The sequence below is a fragment of the Oreochromis niloticus genome, linkage group LG7, assembly GCF_001858045.2.
Source record: "Oreochromis niloticus isolate F11D_XX linkage group LG7, O_niloticus_UMD_NMBU, whole genome shotgun sequence".
In the NCBI taxonomy this organism is placed as follows: Eukaryota; Metazoa; Chordata; class Actinopteri; order Cichliformes; family Cichlidae; genus Oreochromis; species Oreochromis niloticus.
The window spans coordinates 48465785-48483848 of NC_031972.2; the positions used below are offsets into that span (position 1 = coordinate 48465785).

The 18064-nt window shown below is 41.1% G+C and overlaps 2 protein-coding genes across 3 annotated transcripts in view; one reads left to right on the plus strand and one right to left on the minus strand.

Moving 5' to 3' along the window:
- Positions 1-8896, plus strand: part of camk1db (calcium/calmodulin-dependent protein kinase 1Db) — a 28373-nt gene extending 19477 nt beyond the window's left edge. For both annotated transcript variants that reach the window (XM_003443989.5, XM_005450948.4), the window contains exons 6-11: positions 238-313; positions 1745-1857; positions 4185-4263; positions 5005-5092; positions 5260-5422; positions 6900-8896. In XM_003443989.5, coding sequence (XP_003444037.1) covers positions 238-313; positions 1745-1857; positions 4185-4263; positions 5005-5092; positions 5260-5422; positions 6900-7051 — 671 coding nt within the window. In that variant the 3' untranslated portion in view covers positions 7052-8896. The remainder of the gene's footprint in view (positions 1-237; positions 314-1744; positions 1858-4184; positions 4264-5004; positions 5093-5259; positions 5423-6899) is intronic.
- A 494-nt stretch (positions 8897-9390) lies between these two features.
- Positions 9391-18064, minus strand: ucmab (upper zone of growth plate and cartilage matrix associated b). Its single transcript, XM_013270602.3, has 5 exons — positions 17879-18064; positions 17691-17753; positions 17501-17596; positions 9793-9891; positions 9391-9716 (listed from the first exon to the last, which is right to left on the minus strand). Exons 1-5 carry the CDS (start codon positions 17934-17936, stop codon positions 9619-9621), a joined length of 414 nt encoding a protein of 137 aa, XP_013126056.1. The 5' UTR covers positions 17937-18064; the 3' UTR covers positions 9391-9618.

Consider the following 18064-nt stretch of genomic DNA (forward strand, 5'->3'; position numbering starts at 1 on the left):
CTCTGGCTTTGCTGAAAACTTACTCAGAGATAATTAGATGCTCTCGCTGGCTCAACGTGACCTAATTTAATCTGCCAGTAGCCGCAGGTTAACCTTAGCCATCTGCTTCAGGCAGTCCACCAAATATTCACATTGTCCTCCAGCCTCTGTGGCGTAGTGCATGCAGAAAACTGCTAGCATTGCTTTACTGCATAAATATATGTGATGTTTTAAAAAAAGAACATTTTATCGTTGCAGCTCCTGAAGTTTTAGCACAGAAGCCTTACAGCAAAGCTGTGGACTGCTGGTCTATTGGGGTCATCGCTTATATTCTGTGAGTATTCATTTTAAAATTCTGCCTTAGTTCACTTACAGAGCAGCATGCTTTTCCTTTGTTTCTGTCCTATTATTCTCGAAACTTCCAAATAAAGAGGTAAAAGTATGAGAAAGTGAATCAGCTTGTGATTCACAGCTTTGTTGTTTTTCTACTTCCTGCTTTTTTATTTATCATTTCTATTTAAGGAAATCTGCAACAGCCAAGGGGAAACCCAGCAAGTTGACAGAGCCTAATTATGGAGCACTTTTCCTCCTCATATTATATTAAAACCAGCTGCATCCCCCCTAAAGTGTGCTCATGAGAGATTCCTTGACAAATAGGAGTAATTGGAACTAAATGGCTAAAAATGATTATTTACTGCCAGCATAAAATCTGTAGAGATTTTATGCTCTACACTCTGAAGTCCCTGAATTTAAAAAAAGAAGAAGCTTTGAGCTGTAAATAAGCATAATAGGCCCCCATTTAAACAGAAACTCTTTATTCAGATCAGAAACTCTTTATTCAGATCAGAAACCGAGCGGAAAACCTCAGTGAGATTAAAAACCTCTTTGCTCAAAGTGTCCTGATTAAGAAAGGGAGATATGTTAGTGAGCAAACACAATGAAATAGATAATAAGATTAAAAATTAAAGATAAACGGCGGTCTCTCTAGTCATGCAGTCAGCTGATCTATTAGGATGTACTGTGCGCAGTAATGCTACGAGCTAAATGCTAGGAAGCCGGTATTTTTAAGCAGATCAAAAATTGGACAAAGATGAAAAGCGGTTAAGCAGTTCAGCTAAGTTATTAGGAATCACCTCTGTACTGCCCGGATCTCTGAAGTGGTTGCAGGCTGACTATTGGTGCCATTTCTTGACCTTGTGTATGTAAAATAATAAAACGAGTGCAATTGGGGACAATTAGGATTTCATATCTTAAGAAAAGTAATAAAGTGCAGTACATAAAAGCAGTCTAAACAACTGCTCTTCCTGTAATATAGAGCCTGGAAGGCTTTCAGTAGAAAGTGTTACACAAAGCCGCCAACCTAATTATGCAAAGTGGCGTCGATCCCTGGTGTAATGATCTTTTTCTTAAGTGCAGCGAATTTTAAGGTCATTAAGTGTTTCTGATGTTAACAAAAGATGCTTCTGTCTGATGTTTGCTGTAGAAAAAATTTTAGCAATAATAATAATAATGCAAAAATTCCCAATCATGTTGCACATGTGTAATTTGAATGCCCGCACCGTCTGTGTCTCTGACTGTTCTCTCTCTGTATTCGTGTGCTCGCCATAATCCCTCTGAGGCGCCTCTTGTTGCGTGCTATGCGAAAAATCAAACTGCTTGTAAATGAGATTGGACGACAGCAAATCCTTTTAGATTTGGGTTAAAGTTTGATGATGGCTTTCACACTGGCCGTCGTTGTGTAATCGCACCCTCTTCATCTTTTCAGGCTTTGTGGTTATCCTCCTTTCTACGATGAGAACGATTCAAAGCTGTTTGAGCAGATCCTTAAGGCAGACTATGAGTTTGACGCGCCGTATTGGGACGACATATCTGACTCTGGTGAGTTATAACTGTGAGTCTTTGTGTTGGGGGGAAATATGGTAGCATTTCTATTTCATGAATCCTGTACTTCACTCAGAAATTTATGTAGAAGAACTAACTAGACCATGATTAGCCAAATCCAAAAATATAAAATGTGTCACTAAACAGAAGAAATGATAGCATCACACAGTGGCCTCAGTTTCCTGTTCTTAGCTGACTGCTCTAGTCTTCTCCTGCTGTAGCTCATCTGCTATAAGACTTGGCATGATGAGTGTTCAGAGATGCTCTTGTGCGCACCTTGGTTGTAACAACGGGTTATTTCAGTTGCTGTTTCCTTCCCTCAAAGCACTCGGGCTGTTCTACTCCTGCAGTGAGTTCACTGTACTCAAACGGTCTTCACAGTCACTGTATCTCACTCCAGCAGAGGACGTTTGGGGTGCAGTGGAATAGATTCACATCATAGATGTACGGCTGACCAATCTGAAGCAGCTGTGTGATGCTATCATGTCAATATGAATCAAAATCTCTGAGAGATGTCTCCAGCACCTTGATGAATCTGTGCTGCAAAGACTTAAAGCAAATCTGAAGGCAAAAGGGCGTCCAACCAGATACCTGAGAAAGTGGTCACTAAGTGTATATATCAAAATTGGCCACCTTTAGGTTCTGTGCGTGTTTTGAAGTCCAGACTTTTCAGTTTGGATATTTCTGTCTGTTGAAACTGTGTGTAATGATAATTTGAAAGGCGTGTTGAGCTTGTTAGCTAATGTTAGCACAAGCTGGCTAGTTTCCTTGCCAAGGTGTATTTGTGAAATCAGCTGGGATGCTAGCAACAGCCTTAGAAGAAAAAGGAATCTACTCTAAGAACTGTACTTTCATGGGGCCATTCCCAAACTTAAATCTCTCAAAATCTTCTGCCATCTGTCCAAACCTATAATTACAACTCTGATCATCATGTGAGACTATGAAGGATTTCCATCTTTGTGTTTTCATTGATTCACTTTAATCTACAGACACTTTGCTTTGTACATGTACATTGTAAATTTATAGAAGCTTTACTTCCTCTATAGAGAAGACGTATAAAACAAATTAAAAGCTTTTTGTCATTAAGTGACTTCTTGCAGCCACCTTGCAGTAACTTCACAGCCCTCCAGGGGGCCACAGCACATAATTTTGGAAATGCTTCCTTCGCATGCCTTAGTGCAGCGGTCCCCGGGCCACGGACCGGTACCGGGCCGCGAGAGTTGAGACCCGAGTGTGAAATGTATGGTTTTCAGGGTTTTTATCAGTTTTTAGCGTTATTTTGTTATCGTTTTTTTTCGTTAACTCAGTTTTCCTGGGTCTTTTCACGTGTGTTATGAATAAATCTTCTTTTTTTTGGTACCAGTACTAGTTTTATTTTGTTGTATTTATCCACGACACCTTAAAGGCCGGTCCGTGAAAATATTGTCAGGCACAAACCGGTCCGTGGCGCAAAAAAGGTTGGGGACCGCTGCCTTAGTGCATCTTATCTCTGAATAAGCAATATGTGGATCTGACAGAGAAACCCACATTACTGCACACTTGTATGGAGCAGCATGTTAGCCACAGGGTAGCCATCTGGGTAGCCAGATAATAAAGAATATCCTGCTTGTTATTCTTTGTTTTATTTTACTCTAAATGGGACATAAATGATCAGTTTCTATGGACGGCATGAAAGTAGGGATTGAGACAAGAGACTCATTAGGAAAGCGTTTATTGAGGGCTTAAATCATGAGGAAAACAAGGAGGCTGCTGAGCAAAGGGCAGAAATCACGAAGAAACCTAAAGACACTGCATGTTCATGCCGGCCGGCTTAAAGCATACTTTGCCTCATCATCTCTTTTGACTCTAATGTTGGTCATTATTTACTAAATGAACATCACGTTGAGTTCAGTAAGACTTGAAACTAGTGAATGAGACCATAGACTGATGAGGGTAGTGTTTACTGAGGTATTAAACCAAGTGAGACAGAAGTTCACTTTTCTTATTGACCTCCACAGATTTAGACTTCTTTTCACTGCCACCTGCTGGTCATTAGAAAGATTACATGCTTGGGACCCATTCGCTATTAATACTCTAATGGTTGTCGACTAATAATAATACTTAATTGGAGACGTCAACTGTGAATTTATTGTGTAGTTTTGGTTTCTCCTTATCTATTTAATTACATGTGTTTTGTCTAGAATTGTATTAATATCATATAAATTCGTTTATCCAGTTCAGGGTCGCAGGGGGAGTTGGAGCCTGTTACTAAATGATATAGTTTGTTTGTTTTTTTTCTCAGCTGGATGAACTTTTGACTTTTTGTTTTTTAATTCCCTCCTCAGCCAAAGACTTCATCAGCTGCCTAATGGAGAAGGATCCAGAGAAGAGATTTACTTGCGATCAGGCCCTTCAGCACCCCTGGTGAGAAACTGACCGTCGCCACACTGCGTCCCATCCAGACAATCACAGGGAACCACACATCTCGGTGCGATTACACAGCAGTGTTACGCAGATTGCCGGGCTTACGCATTTATCACGGAGTGCTCGTCCTCCCACTGTCATCTGTCACCATGGCTTCGAGCCGCGAGTCCACCTCTGCTCGGCATCGCCGGCCCTCGGAGAGAAATCTGCTGAATAAATGGCTGCCAATTAGTGGCTGGTGTCGTGAAGGATCCTCGAAGAATGTGGACTCTAATGAACAATTGGGATGTCTTCCCAGGCCCGCATCAGAGCTTAACGAGCAAAATGGCGTGGGCTGCTGTCTCCAGCTGAGGTGGCCAATAAGTCCTTTAGCCAGCGATGCATATTTTCGGGGTTTCAGGCAGGTGGTCCCTCTGATATAAATATGTGGTTTGTGACACCGGTAACAGGTGTCGTAACGGAGAGAAATGACTTTCATTGACGATGTTTCGTGCTGAGATATTGTGATGAATGAGGCAGAAGGTGATACGGTGTGCGAGCACCTGCTGAAACATCGCCCCATCAATCAAAGACGTTTTCGCTGAATGGAAAAAAATCATGGCAGCAAATTGGAAAACAGCATGAGGATGATTCTCCAGGATTTTACACATACAAATATAAGTCCTCTGGGTAATGCTGTTTTGGTTTGTGTGTATTGTCTTTTATATTTGATCTGTTTTTTTGTTTTTGTTGTGTTTTCAGGATTGCTGGAGACACTGCTCTGTGTAAGAACATACACGAGTCAGTGAGTCGACAGATGAGGAAAAACTTTGCCAAAAGCAAATGGAGGGTGAGCGTGAGACTTCGTTTTTCTCAGTTGTTCAATATCACAAAAGAAAAAAACACGATATTCTACTATTTTCTCTTTTTAGGGGGGAAAAAAAGTCATGGAGTCGTTTGTCTTTCTCCAGAAATCTGTCTTGGTTACTCTTGTCTGATTACGACATCTCTCCACAGCAAGCCTTTAACGCCACCGCTGTGATCCGCCACATGAGACGCCTGCAGCTGGGCACCAGCTTTGGCAGCAGCATCTCCAGCTCCAGCTCCGTGTCCAGCTCTCAGAGCCGAGGTCCAGCCAAGAGCCAGTCTGTGGACTGCGCCCCGCTCTCCCTGAAGGACTGTGAGTGACATTTCGCACACGACCACGTCTCAGTTTTAGCGCCACGCTCAGCGCAGCTTTTTCACTCTCCTGCCCGCTTCATTAAGCTAAATGACAACTGTTTAACAAGCTCTCGAGCTGTGAATTTTTTCAAATTAAACAGTCTAAATGGAGTTTAACATGTGAAATGTGGTCCTAATTTAATTTTATTTGTTGAATTTAGTTCTTTCTATTTTCCTATCAAGGAGTCAGAGTGATTTTGAAAGTGGTCTTGAGCATTAGCTCTCCAGGCTTTCTGAAAGCCTTTCAGAGTTTTTATTTGGACATTGGCTGCTCTTTACTCAGTCTGAAAGGCACGTTCTTAAGAAACTGGAAAAAAAAATCCACCGGACACAGGAGTTTCGGTTGATCGTCCAAGTGCTCGCTGAAACGTCAGAAATGGTCTCAGTAGAAGAGTGACGGTTAAGAACCATATCTAAGGAAGGGAAACAGACAGAAAAGGCTGAGGTATTCCACATTACACAACTACTGGACTGCCATATCAGTGGCAGCAGGTCAGATTAATCCAGTCCTCCAAATTCTTCAACTTCCCCTCAGATCACCAGCTAGTTATTTGAAACTTAGACACAAATGGGTGTTCCAACAGGACAATGAGCCTAAACACCCATCAAAGCTGATTTTGTAATGCAAAAAGACAGCTAACGTTAAACTTGGCTTTCCTGAATCCTCGACCTCAATTGTGTTGAAAATTTGTGGAATAATCTTAAAAGGAAGGAAAGCAACCCATTTAAATGAACTCCACCAGTTGTGCAAAGAAGAGTGGTTCAGCATCCAGAATTGTGCCACAAGCTTGCCGATGGCTACCAAACGTTTCTGGTTGAAGTGCAACTGGAAAAATAGAGAGAAATGCATAAGACTTTTGCACATTATTGTAAAAATTAACCACTTTTACAAAAACACATCTTTGATAAAGAGGGAAAAAAATCAATGCGGCTTTTCAAATGTGAGGATTTTATTTTTTAAATTAAAAGCTAATAAAAATAACCAGCATGAACGCTGTCAGTTGAATCACTCCGCTGTAACGCACAACATGAAAGTGCTGGCAATGTTTTTACCATTTATGTGATCCAGAATGAAATAAAGACTTAAGTAGCCATAAAAAGGCAGAAGCTGAATAAACTGATGGGTTCTTATTGGCGTACAGAGAGGCTCACAAACACGGTTTCTCTGAAGCATCTGTAGACCTGTTTTTCCAGGGCTGTTTACACAAAAATCAGCTGCACTATGTGTTATGATTAACATGTATAGATGATTAAACAATCCAGTATTTACAATATTTTAATATTTATTCGTTTAACTTACAACTACAGGGTTCAATTGTTACAGGAGATCTAGCAAGCAGTTCTGGTCGTGATCATTATTATTTGTTGGCAACTTTCTTTATCTTAGAGTTACTGGCATGTGATTCATTGCTGAAAGAAATCTTTGTCTCCCACAGGTCACCCTATAGATCCTCTGCCATCTACTGCTAAAGCGTACCATCAGGACTCAGATGCCCCCTCTCCCACTCGAGAGGAGCCACCAGTGGCGGCTGAGCCGCCCAGGCCACGACCCTCCACTGTTACCGTCATCCACACGGGGACTAAATGACGCCAGGTTCCGCGGGAGGTGAGCTGGGAGACCACGGAGCTTTGAGACTTGGGTGGGTAAAGAAGAAAAAAACCCATCCCAGGCCTCTTGATTCAGTGTCGTTACCCAGTTTGCCCATCCCGCCACCTCCCATCAGTTTCTGCCAAAACGAAAAACAAAAAAACGGGAGGAATTTAAGGAGCGCTGGCTCAGCTCCATTTGGATCAGCACGGCTTCCCCCTCTGCTTCCCTTCACATTGTCATTTAGACCTGGAAGTACAGAGGTGGGGTGAAGGGAGCCTCTCGACCAAAGGTGTTACTGTGCGGAGGCCGTGCTCAGCCTGGATCAGGGCTGCCTGGCAGATAAAAGAGCGTCTGGTCTCGAAGTGCCACACTAAAGGAAACTCGTTATTGAAGCTGCTGTCTTTTCTTTTGTTTTGGGACGGGACTTTCCACTGTATGCCTTGTGTCGATGTCCTGCCTGAAGCTGCTGAGTGGAGTTGTGTTATGCAAGTGAAATATAAGCTTCAAGCTGTGGTTACTAATTGTGACATCATCTGCACTCTGAACTTTCTCGTTGTTTTTTTTTCTTTTCCTTAATTTGCTGCGGTGGCTCACAGCATCGTAAACTCCTGACGGTAGTGATGTTGTTCCTTTTTAGCTTTTCAGTGTGTGGACGTGAAGCAGGAGCGGGACGGTGCGTTTTCAATCATGGCTGCGATCGCTGAGAGGACCAGTGCGTTGCACTAATGTATTGGAATATTTATTTTCTTATAATACGTTATGACTTTTTGTAAGAATACCAGTCGCAGAATCATGTAAATGTGTTATTAAATCAAACTGAATTTGCCGAATTGTACGATACAGTATCTACTAGTTGTTAGTTTGTAATCGCTGTTTTATTTGATGACTTGATTGACGTGACTGTGAAGTCCTCCTTGACCACACGAGGGCGACCACGCGTTGTTGCTCTGTGACCAGTTCTCAGGGATCTGCAGGGACGTGAACGTGAAGCTGACCAAACTCCAAGTGATCAAACTCTGTTTCGATGAGCATAGTGAGGTTGGTCCTTTAAAATACTGCATATTATTCTGATGTGCCAGAGATGTTTCCTTTCTTTTAAAGCAGTCTTACCAAATAGGTTTTTTTCTCCCTTTAAAAACCTCGAATCATATTTGGATGTAAAGAAAGTGTTGACCAGTGACGTGTGAATTTATGTCTGTAGTTTTAAAAAAAAAGAAAAAATTACAAATGAATGCGAATGTATTCAGGAGTCGAGACCAGTCCAATCAGTGGTGTCCAGTTGAGTAGTTGAAATATCGTGCTCTGCTTCCGCTCGTGAAGTGGCTGGTCTGAAAACAGCTCACTCACTCGGTGTTTAATCACTGTGCTTTCATACCAGCCTGTTGAATTTAGCAGAAAGACTCTTTCCCCCTCTTTCCCTTACTGCTCGCTCTCTGCAGACTTTCATACAGAGCAGTGAAGGCATCTGTCTTTGTATTTTTCTCTGTGGTAACCACTGGATTTTTACCAGCTCAATATGAAAGGAGAAAAGAAAGAAACACTTCATGACGGCATCTCCAGTTTTGAGGGTTTTACAATCTTGAATTATCCCCAAAAAAGAGGAAAAAACAAATGTGGTGAATATCAAAATGGACTTGGAGCTTTTACTTACTGTAAATACAAATCTCAACAAGCTTTGGGTTGTGTTTATTTTGGTCTTCCCTATATTTCCCACCACCTCTCCGGGATCGTCAAAAGAAAGCAAATTATAAAGCACTGGAAGTCCCTCAGTATGCATGTATTACATATTATTACTGAAATGTGCTTGTAGAGATTTGTGCATTAAAAAGAAGCTTGTTTGCATGTGTGGTGGTTGTCTTTTTTTCTTTAAGTTAGACTTTGTACCCATTGCCTGTACAGTTTATATGGCATACTGCAAATAACCCCCCAACTGCATATCTATAATCCAGGAGGCCAGGGCATCCTGAAAAATTGAACAGTTTGAATAAAACACTTCACATTTCTTCACAGTAAAGCACATTTCTTTTATTTATCTAGAACACGGATGTCAAACATAAGGCACAGGGGCCAGAATAGGGCTGTAGGCATGTGGCCCACGAGACAGGTTTGGAAAATGTGAAGGAAGGCATAAACGTTTGGACTTTTAACTGGATTTGATTAATTTCTTTATTTCTTGACAGATTTTCTTTTAGTTTACTAAAAGAGCATGTCTTTATCAATTTCACATCTTTACCAAGATGTGAAATTAGTTGGACATCCCTGATCTAGGAGATCTCAGCTGTAAATTGCAGATAAATAAAATGAGGATATTTTTTTTTTTTAAAGAAATTGGGGTAAATAAGTTTCCAAAAGCTCTTCATTTTCATTGATTTTAACTTGTTATTCTTGTTTTCATTGTCCACTTTGTCAGACCATTTTTACACCATGTGATTAATCTATTAATCATTAATCTAGTTAGAAATCGAAAAATACATTGCATAGTCGTTGCCTTTACTATGTTAGCGGTCATGTTTTGTGTGGAAAAGCATCGCTATGTAGCTGTCGCACGTCTCCTCTTATCACTCTTAGGTGGAGTGACGGTTGTACTCGTAGGCAGGATGCATCCCGTCATAGTGGAACTCCCTCCACTGCTCGGTGCTCTCTCTGCTCCTCTCATCTTGCTCTGAAAGTAGAGGAGGAGAATTTCAGTTAATAAACTCTTCTTTTTCACCTGCGTCCAATGAGAAGGCTCCACGTACCGTCATGCTCCTCTTCAGCGTAGCTCTCAAACTCGTTCCGCTTCTCCTCATGAAACTCTCTCTTCCGCTCATCTGCAGCCAAAATCTGCCTCTGCTCAGCTGCAAGCACAGCAAGTATGAAATGGTCAGGATTTCAAGGCATAAGGAGCATTTTAGAAAGATAAACGCCAAAATCTTGTTTAAGGTGATGTAAAAGGAAATAATTAATTGGTAGGAAAATTACTGAAGCACACCTTTACTTGAGTCCAGTTTTCAGTGTGACTATCTGGACTGTTTCCTTTGAAATACCAGCTGCATTTAATGTGTGACGTCAAAGTACAAAAATGTCAGAAGTACAAGTATTTATTCTTGAGAAGAGTCAATAATCTCGGTTGATGCATGATGTCGTTTGTCGAGGTTTGAGCTGGTTTTATTTAGGTTAGGTACTTTAGTCCAGTTGTGTCTCACCAGCAGAGATGGGCAGTAACGCGTTACTTGTAATGCGTTACTGTAATCTGATTACTTTTTTTTCAAGTAACGAGTAATGTAGATTACCGTTACTTTCCCGTTGGAACGCTGCGTTACTGCGTTACTAAAACCGTGATTTTTTGCGAGACTGTCTCATGACAGTGACGTAAGCGAGTGCGACCTTCCTGACAACAGCTGTGTGCAGATCAACAATGGATAATATATCGAGTGCGGGAGAGAGTATGAGCCTGCAGCGTTTAAAGCGTGGAAGTACTGACCTTATTTTGAGTTTGATTCCATAAAAAGTGACAAAAACATTAGTGTCCGTTGTGCGTGGGAAGAAAACTTCTTTTTACAGCGAAAAAAACCCCTAAACTTCCAAGCAAGCAGCGAGTGCGCTACCACGTAATGTGAAACTCACAGAGAAACTCGCGGATTCTTCCACTGACCGCCGCGGCACACCTGCACCAGGGTAAACCTCCGCCTACCCCAGTCCTGCTTTACAGGTGAAAATAGAGCAACAGGACCGCTGAGTCTTTGATTTTATTTATTTTCTGCTGTGTTTTACTTTCATCTATTTGAAAGAGTGAGTGTAAACACAAAAAAATATTTTATTTTATGTGCTGGAATGTGCAGAAAATAGGTTTAAATGTTAAACAAATTTCTTCCAGTCAGAGAATGTTGCATATAATTAAGTTTTTGCTTGATGCATAATGTTAAAAGATTTAAAGTTTAAAGTTTTAAAAAGAGACGTTTCCATTTGATTACATTTTGTATGATGGATTATGCAGAAAAAGTAGAATTGGGCTGAAAGATCTATCGCTTTATCACCTATTCAGGTTGTAAATTGTGTTTTTAAAAAGTAACTAAGTAACTAAGTAATTACTTTTGAAAATAAGTAATCAGTAAAGTAACGGGATTACTTTTGGGGGGAAGTAATCAGTAATTAGTAACTGATTACTTTTTTCAAGTAACTTGACCAACACTGCTCACCAGACCTTTTGTTGGATAAAGAAATTAATCTGCAGGTTAGTGAGATGATTATTGTGGTATTAAAGCACAGAAACAAAAGTTGGTTTCACCAATTCTCAAACTTCAGTGAACTGAAGCAACATTGTCAATAAGAGCCGGCCAAAACTGGGTCATAAAAGGATGGAGGCAGTCAACAGCCATGCTCATGTAGGCTGTCTTCATGTTGTTTGTGCCAGAATCAGACCCGACAATCTGAACATCACAGCAGAAATCAAGACTGAACATTTTTTTCAATTTTCTATTGTCCAATTAGGATGAGTATGTGTAAATTTTAGCCTCAGTTTGGTCTTATGCTGCTGTAGCTTACCTACTTCAAGTTACAGTGTAGTGTGTGTGTTCAGAGATGTTCTTCTGCATACCTTTGTTGTAACAAGTGGTGATTTGAGTCACTAATGCCTTCCTATCAGCTGGAAAGATGGAGCTGATAGGAAGTAGAAGAGCAGAGGCATGAAGTTGTACACTGCGTACAGTGCAGAAAAATACAGCAGCTACAAAAGAGAACCAGAGTTTAAATTTAATGCTCACACACTTTTACACACACTCACACAAGCTGTTAAACATCACAAAACTGCTCCCTCAAACAAATCCACAGAACTGAATCACTGCGTCCAGGGACACTTTGAAACCACGGACGAGCTATAGACGCCTAAAGCACTGAAGAGGAGACAGAAGACTTCTGTATTGTATTTCAGGCCCCCAACTGACTTTTAAAAGTCTCACGCTGACTCGCTATTCACACATTACAATGTTCCAAAAAAGAAAGACGAAGAAGCAGAAGCAGAAGAAAGGGTTTGCATTGCACTGCTGAGCTTTGAAAAAAAGTACAAAGAGGGAATTTCATAATAATAAGACTTGGAATGTAACTGCTGTGTTTGACTTCTGTAACAAAGACTGTGAAATGTGAGCGCCTGCTCTCACAATGGCATCACTTGAGGAATGGGCTGTTCCTTCATCCAGGAGATGAAGATTTGTGGCAGCGATTCAGTTTTACATTTTAATCCACTTGGGCATATAAATCATCATTTTTAACCTTTATTTAACCAGAATATCTTTTCAACAATCACCCAAGACTTTATGTCCCAAAATATCTAGGTATTGTGCTGAAGAGATATCAACTGAAGGAAAACTGTGGCCTTACTGTACTTTCACGTAATACCACTTTGAACCACAAGATGGTGCAGGTGTGTCATTAACTGATTCCTCAAACATTTTTGCCCCCGATGAGGTTTTTGTTGGACGCTCCATCTACCTGTCACTTTGCTGCTGGAACATCTGAATTCCCCCCATGAGGGTAAATAAAGGATACTAGAGGACATTGGGCAAATTTACTAAGTGATCAAATTATTGTGATGTCACAACTGCAGGATGATCTCCTAACAATGCGTGTTAAACTTTCATGCTAGTGTTTCTCTCTGTAAACAGCAGTCCCAGTTACTATCTTACTGTTCCACGTGCGTGAAGCGCGCATAGCTTCTTAGTGTTGGTAGCACATTGCAACATTCAGGCAATAATATAATACTCTAAAGCTTTTATTTTTTACAGATTCAGCAGAGAAAATTTGTTCGCTGTGTGCTCAGTGCTAAGAAAAAGAAGCTAATTTCTGCTCAGTTTCAGTAAAAACCCAGTGTAACTGAGGCACAATATGTCTTGATGCATGCTCAATCATCCAGGTAAGTAAATCCCCAAAAGTTGATTCTGTTCATCTGGACGTAGCGTTTTACGTGGGAAAAACGTTTCGTCACTCATCCAAGTGATTCAGTCTCAGCTGACTACAGGTTTCCTCAATCTTATAAACAGTACATTTGCATAAGGCGCATTTCCATGAGGCAAAATATGTGGAGTTCACCTCTAAACACTCAGCGTGAGGACTGCGTGAAGAGTTTTAGGACAGAGACAAAATTTTGGCACTGCGATAAGAGCTTTGAGCCATCCACGCAAAGTGCCCATTACACACTGATTCTGATAACATCTCGCCCTCCTAAAAATGAACTCTCCTAGTAGCAGCTATCACAACCACAACAGGCATAAGACAGGATTTTTTTTCAGCGTGCAATTTGCAATAAATTGCGTGCCACAGACACATTTGCGTGACACATTTAAATATTCTCCTCCTGAAAGTGATGAGGAGAATATTCTCTCCTCCTCTCACAAATATTCTCTCCTCCTCTTACAAATACATATGCCATAAGGCAGACCACAAAAACACTCCTGTTTTTCACAGGCTGTTCTCTTTTATATGACGCCCTAAAACAACAGGGTTTAAACACTCTCTGGCAAAATAGGATGTGCATTTTGTAGTCCATCGTCTGTACGTTGTAGTTTTCACACAATGTCACATTGTTAGGAGAGAGGAGTGTGAGAGTGTTCCAATTCTCAGCTCACAGCGTTTCTCTTCTCCTAAGTCCTTAGCAGTTCTCTTACCCACTTTTCCTTGATCTCGATGATGTTTAAATTGAAGTCAAGGAAAAGAGGTTAGGAATAGGAGATAGAAGTTACCTTTGGAAAGCACCATAGGTGTAGCTAAAACAAGTCAGAAAATAAATAAATAGGAATAATAAAAAAAATATCAGTGCATATCAGCAGAAAAAAAACCCCCACACCCCTGTTGTGGGTAAAATGCTGCCCCCTACTGGTAAATGTTTTAGTGAAATTCTGCCAAGTACTGAATGTTACTTTCAACTGTTCCCTTATTTACAAGGGTTGCCACAGCAGATAGCTCCACATGTTTGATTTGGTGGATTTTTTTTACACTGAATGGCCTTCCATCCAGTGTGATTGTGCATACCCTAAAGAGATATGTGTCTCCTTTTGGGACTAAACAAGGATCTTCCACTTGTTAGACAAATGTGTAACCACAAAAAAAAACGCTTGAAATTCTGACAAGTATAATTACCTAATAAGTACCTTTAACCTATTGTGTTTTTAATGGAAGGATAAACAGGAGAAATCAAGCACAAGCGCAGAGAGAAAATGCAAACTCCACACAGAAAAGATCAAATGCCTGTGAAGTGTGAGGCAAACACTGTGTATGAGTTGTATAAGTGGAAGACAATAGATGGATAGTTAGAAGAATTAAAACTTTCACTGACGTCTCCTAATAGAATACAAAGAGATCCTCCTTGGATCCTTGATCAGCAGGTAGACAATGAAGAAAACACTCCTGTAGGGCAAGTAATGTGGAATTCATACCACGACTGTGTCTGTTCACATATTGTATGTATTTTCCTACAGACAGTGTAAATGGACTGGTTCTTTTATAGTGCTTTTCTGCCCTGCTTGAGCACTCAAAGCACAGCTTCAGAGAGGAGGAGGGTTTTCACCCAACGCAGACTGTGCAGTCCTGCACAGTCACAACTGCATGTTGCTGGACGTGGATGATACTGTGTGTTGGTCTAATGCTGATTGGTTGATAAGCGGGCTGTATTAAGACTTTATGTCCAAAAATATCTAGGTAATGTGTTGAAGAGGTATCAGCTGAAGTAGAACTATGGCCTGACCTTCATGTAATACCACTTTGAACCACAAGGGGTGACAGCAGAGTTAGCTGTAACGTCTATTGTCTGACCGGTAGTACCGCATACTTTGTACGCCGTTTCCATCGACAGCTGTCTGCTCGCTGCAAGTAGACAGACAGCCCATGACTGACAGCACCCTAACCACAACTTCAGCGAAGACAAACCACTCACACTGGAAAAATTGAACAGCCTTTGACCTTTCATCAGAATTCCCAGCTTAAGTTGGCATGCACACGTGCGGCTGCTTGGAATTCAAGTTGTAAATTACCAAGCTGAAAAAGATTTAGAGATTAATTTACAGAGCAGTATCTGTCACCAGCATGTGAAAGTTTATTCAGCACACTTAGTACTGAGGTCATCTGACTTTAGTTTTATATTTTATCTCTTTCAGAAATTGCACAGCAGAGCTAATCATCCATCATTTTATCCACCCCGCACATTACCGCTGACCTGCTTATGGCTCACCGACTCCCACAAAAGCCAAACAGCATCATTTGTTGGACTGCGATGTCCATCTTTGGATATCAAAACTCTGACTAGAAACTATATGTCATCATATCTGCCAGCTGAAACAGCTGCCTCTATCAAATACTTCCCTTCAAAATTTCATCCAACTGCAGGACAGGTAAATGCCTTAATGCAGCACGAGAGGCTCTTCAAAGTGAGCAGCCTGTTTTTCTCACTTGGTACTTACTTTTTTTTTCTCTGACCCCTTTCTGCCTGTGTGTTGGCACATTCCACATTCAACTCACAACCACTCACCCACTCACTCATCCATCTCTGTCTTTTCAGTCTGTTCTCTGCTTTGTGCTCATTTTATTCCTCCTATTTTTTCTGGAGTTTTTTGCACAAAGTGTCTCGCTGTCATCACACGTGCGGCACGTTATGCAACTGCAGTTCAGAACGGCAGCATTGTTGTGCACTCTCACCTTCCTGCTGGTAAAACTGTGCATAACAGCCGGTGGTAAATGGCTCAAGAATGCCACACATTGTTCAGTAATGCGAATACTTTGACAGGAGCACACTGGTGTGGGTTGCAGGCCGCCCTGTGTGTCCTGCTGCAGCGCCAGGACAGGAAACGGAGGTCTGGGATGGTCTCGGGTCATGCCAGGTCCACAATAAGGTTAACAGCTGCTGGCTGCCATGACTATAAAATCATTCAGACTGCCATAAACATGTTCCCTCACAGCAGAGTCAGGAAACAAAAGGGCTGCATCTCTATGAGTCATCTCATCGTTAATACAGACACCAGAAGTGAATTTTTAATAAAACAAGTAATACAATAAAACAATTTCAATACATTCATCACTGGGGTTCAGCGATACTCTGACACTTGTTCCCAGCACAGTATCAAACATCATTATGTTCAGGATGAGGATGACAAATGTGTAAAACGTTATTATCTTTGCCTCAGCACCACTACATTTTTCACTTGCGCACATGATGAATGCTGAGGCTCGTGGATCTCAGAGATATTTTATCTGCCTGATGTATCAGGCTTTTTTCAGTGCCAAAAAATAAGAAAAAATCTTCAAGTAACAGTGAAGATTTCCTCCTGATCTTCTGCATGTTCCTGCAATCCACCCATACCGGCTTTTTGACAATGAAACCATCATTTAAACAATCAGATATTCAAAGCTTGACAAAAAGCCCATTTCTAGGCTCATTTTTCTGTTTATAACCAACTACAGTCACACCTGGTGTGATGGCCTCAGCCACACATTGGTAAAAAACCAGTCCACTCACCTCATTGGTTTGGTTTTGCAGTTAAAAATGTATTTCAGTAATGTAATTCATTCATTTCTTCACTTAAACCTAACAGTGATATTATGAAGCCTGCACATAGTAGCGCTGTGTGGTTTTTAAAATGTATTCTGTTAAATTAAATGTATATTATATTATGTTTCTCTTTCTTTTGTTTAACCTGGTTTGGCTGTTTCCTGCCTAAGCAAAAGGCATGACTTTGAAAGCACAACGCCAGCTCAGCAGGACCAACGATGTGCTTGTCAGCAAGGGGGTGTTTTAGGGTTAGTTAGGTTATTTTGTGCTTAGTTAGTGTTTAGTTCTGTTTCCCATATTGTGTGTTAATGGTTTGGCCAAACCACTATCCAAGTTACCCTCCTGTGTCTTTGTGTTTGAGTTACGTTGTGTATACTTTTTTTTTCCTAGTGAATTTTCTGTAAGTCATTTTTTGAATAGAATTATATTTAGTTAAGCTCTTTAATTGACACATTAATCATATTTTTGAACTTTTTCTTGGGGTAAAATAAAAACCCACCTTGAGGCTGTATTTCCTGTGTCCTCTATGCCTTCACTGCTCGGTCCCTCACATCTGGATTTAAACTTCTCTGAGAAGTTCCAATGTGATTTCAAATCATGACGTAACACATAAACGGCTCTTCTGAGAGTCTTTAATGACCTGTTGATGCTGGTAATTTGTCTGTCCTCGTGCTCTTAGGTCTGATTACAGCATTTGACACTGTAGCATATTTCTGTCACATCTTGAATTGTGTGTGGGTATTAAAGGTACAGCCCTAAAGCACATTTAGCAGAACATTAGCAGAAGTAATTTTTTCTTGTTTTTACAGGTAAAAGCTAGCATTTTCTAGCATTTTATGCCAGAACTGACCACAAACAAACTTCACCGTGCAAACACAGCCTGGCTGACCATGTCAGACTCCAAACGACTGCAAACTGACTCAAAGTGAACTCACCGTCCAGCTCATCCTGGGACTTCACACCACGTCTGCTGCGTCTTCTGAAGAAGTTTGAGGCATCGGCCTGCTTCATGAAGACCCTCTTCAGTGAACCTGCAGTGGAAGCAGGAGGGAGTTCAGTTCACAGTGTAAAGTGATACACAGGGCGATACGCAGGGAAAAAACCGCAGCTGATGCAGCCCCTGACCTTGAGGATCTTTAGTGCTGCCTGTGCTACCCGGCACAGCTGCAGAGCTGGCCTCCGGAGACCCTGTGTCGAAGCACAAAACATGAAAGCTCTAAGTTCAAAACACAGAATCCAGTTTTTCTCATGACTGCAACCAACTAATAAGACAATTTTTTTTGTAAAAAATCTCACTCCTGGATCACACTCACATGAAAGTGCAAAAAACACAGTGAGGAGAGCCAAGAGGGTTGCATACGACCAGGACATCTTTTAAACTCTGAAATACTGAGAGATGTGAGTGATGAAGAAGAGCAAGAGGGAGAGAGGTGAGTAAGACTTATGTGAGAGGTGGGATAGGGCGCCTGGGGGGATATCGACTGCTTCTCAGAGCAGGG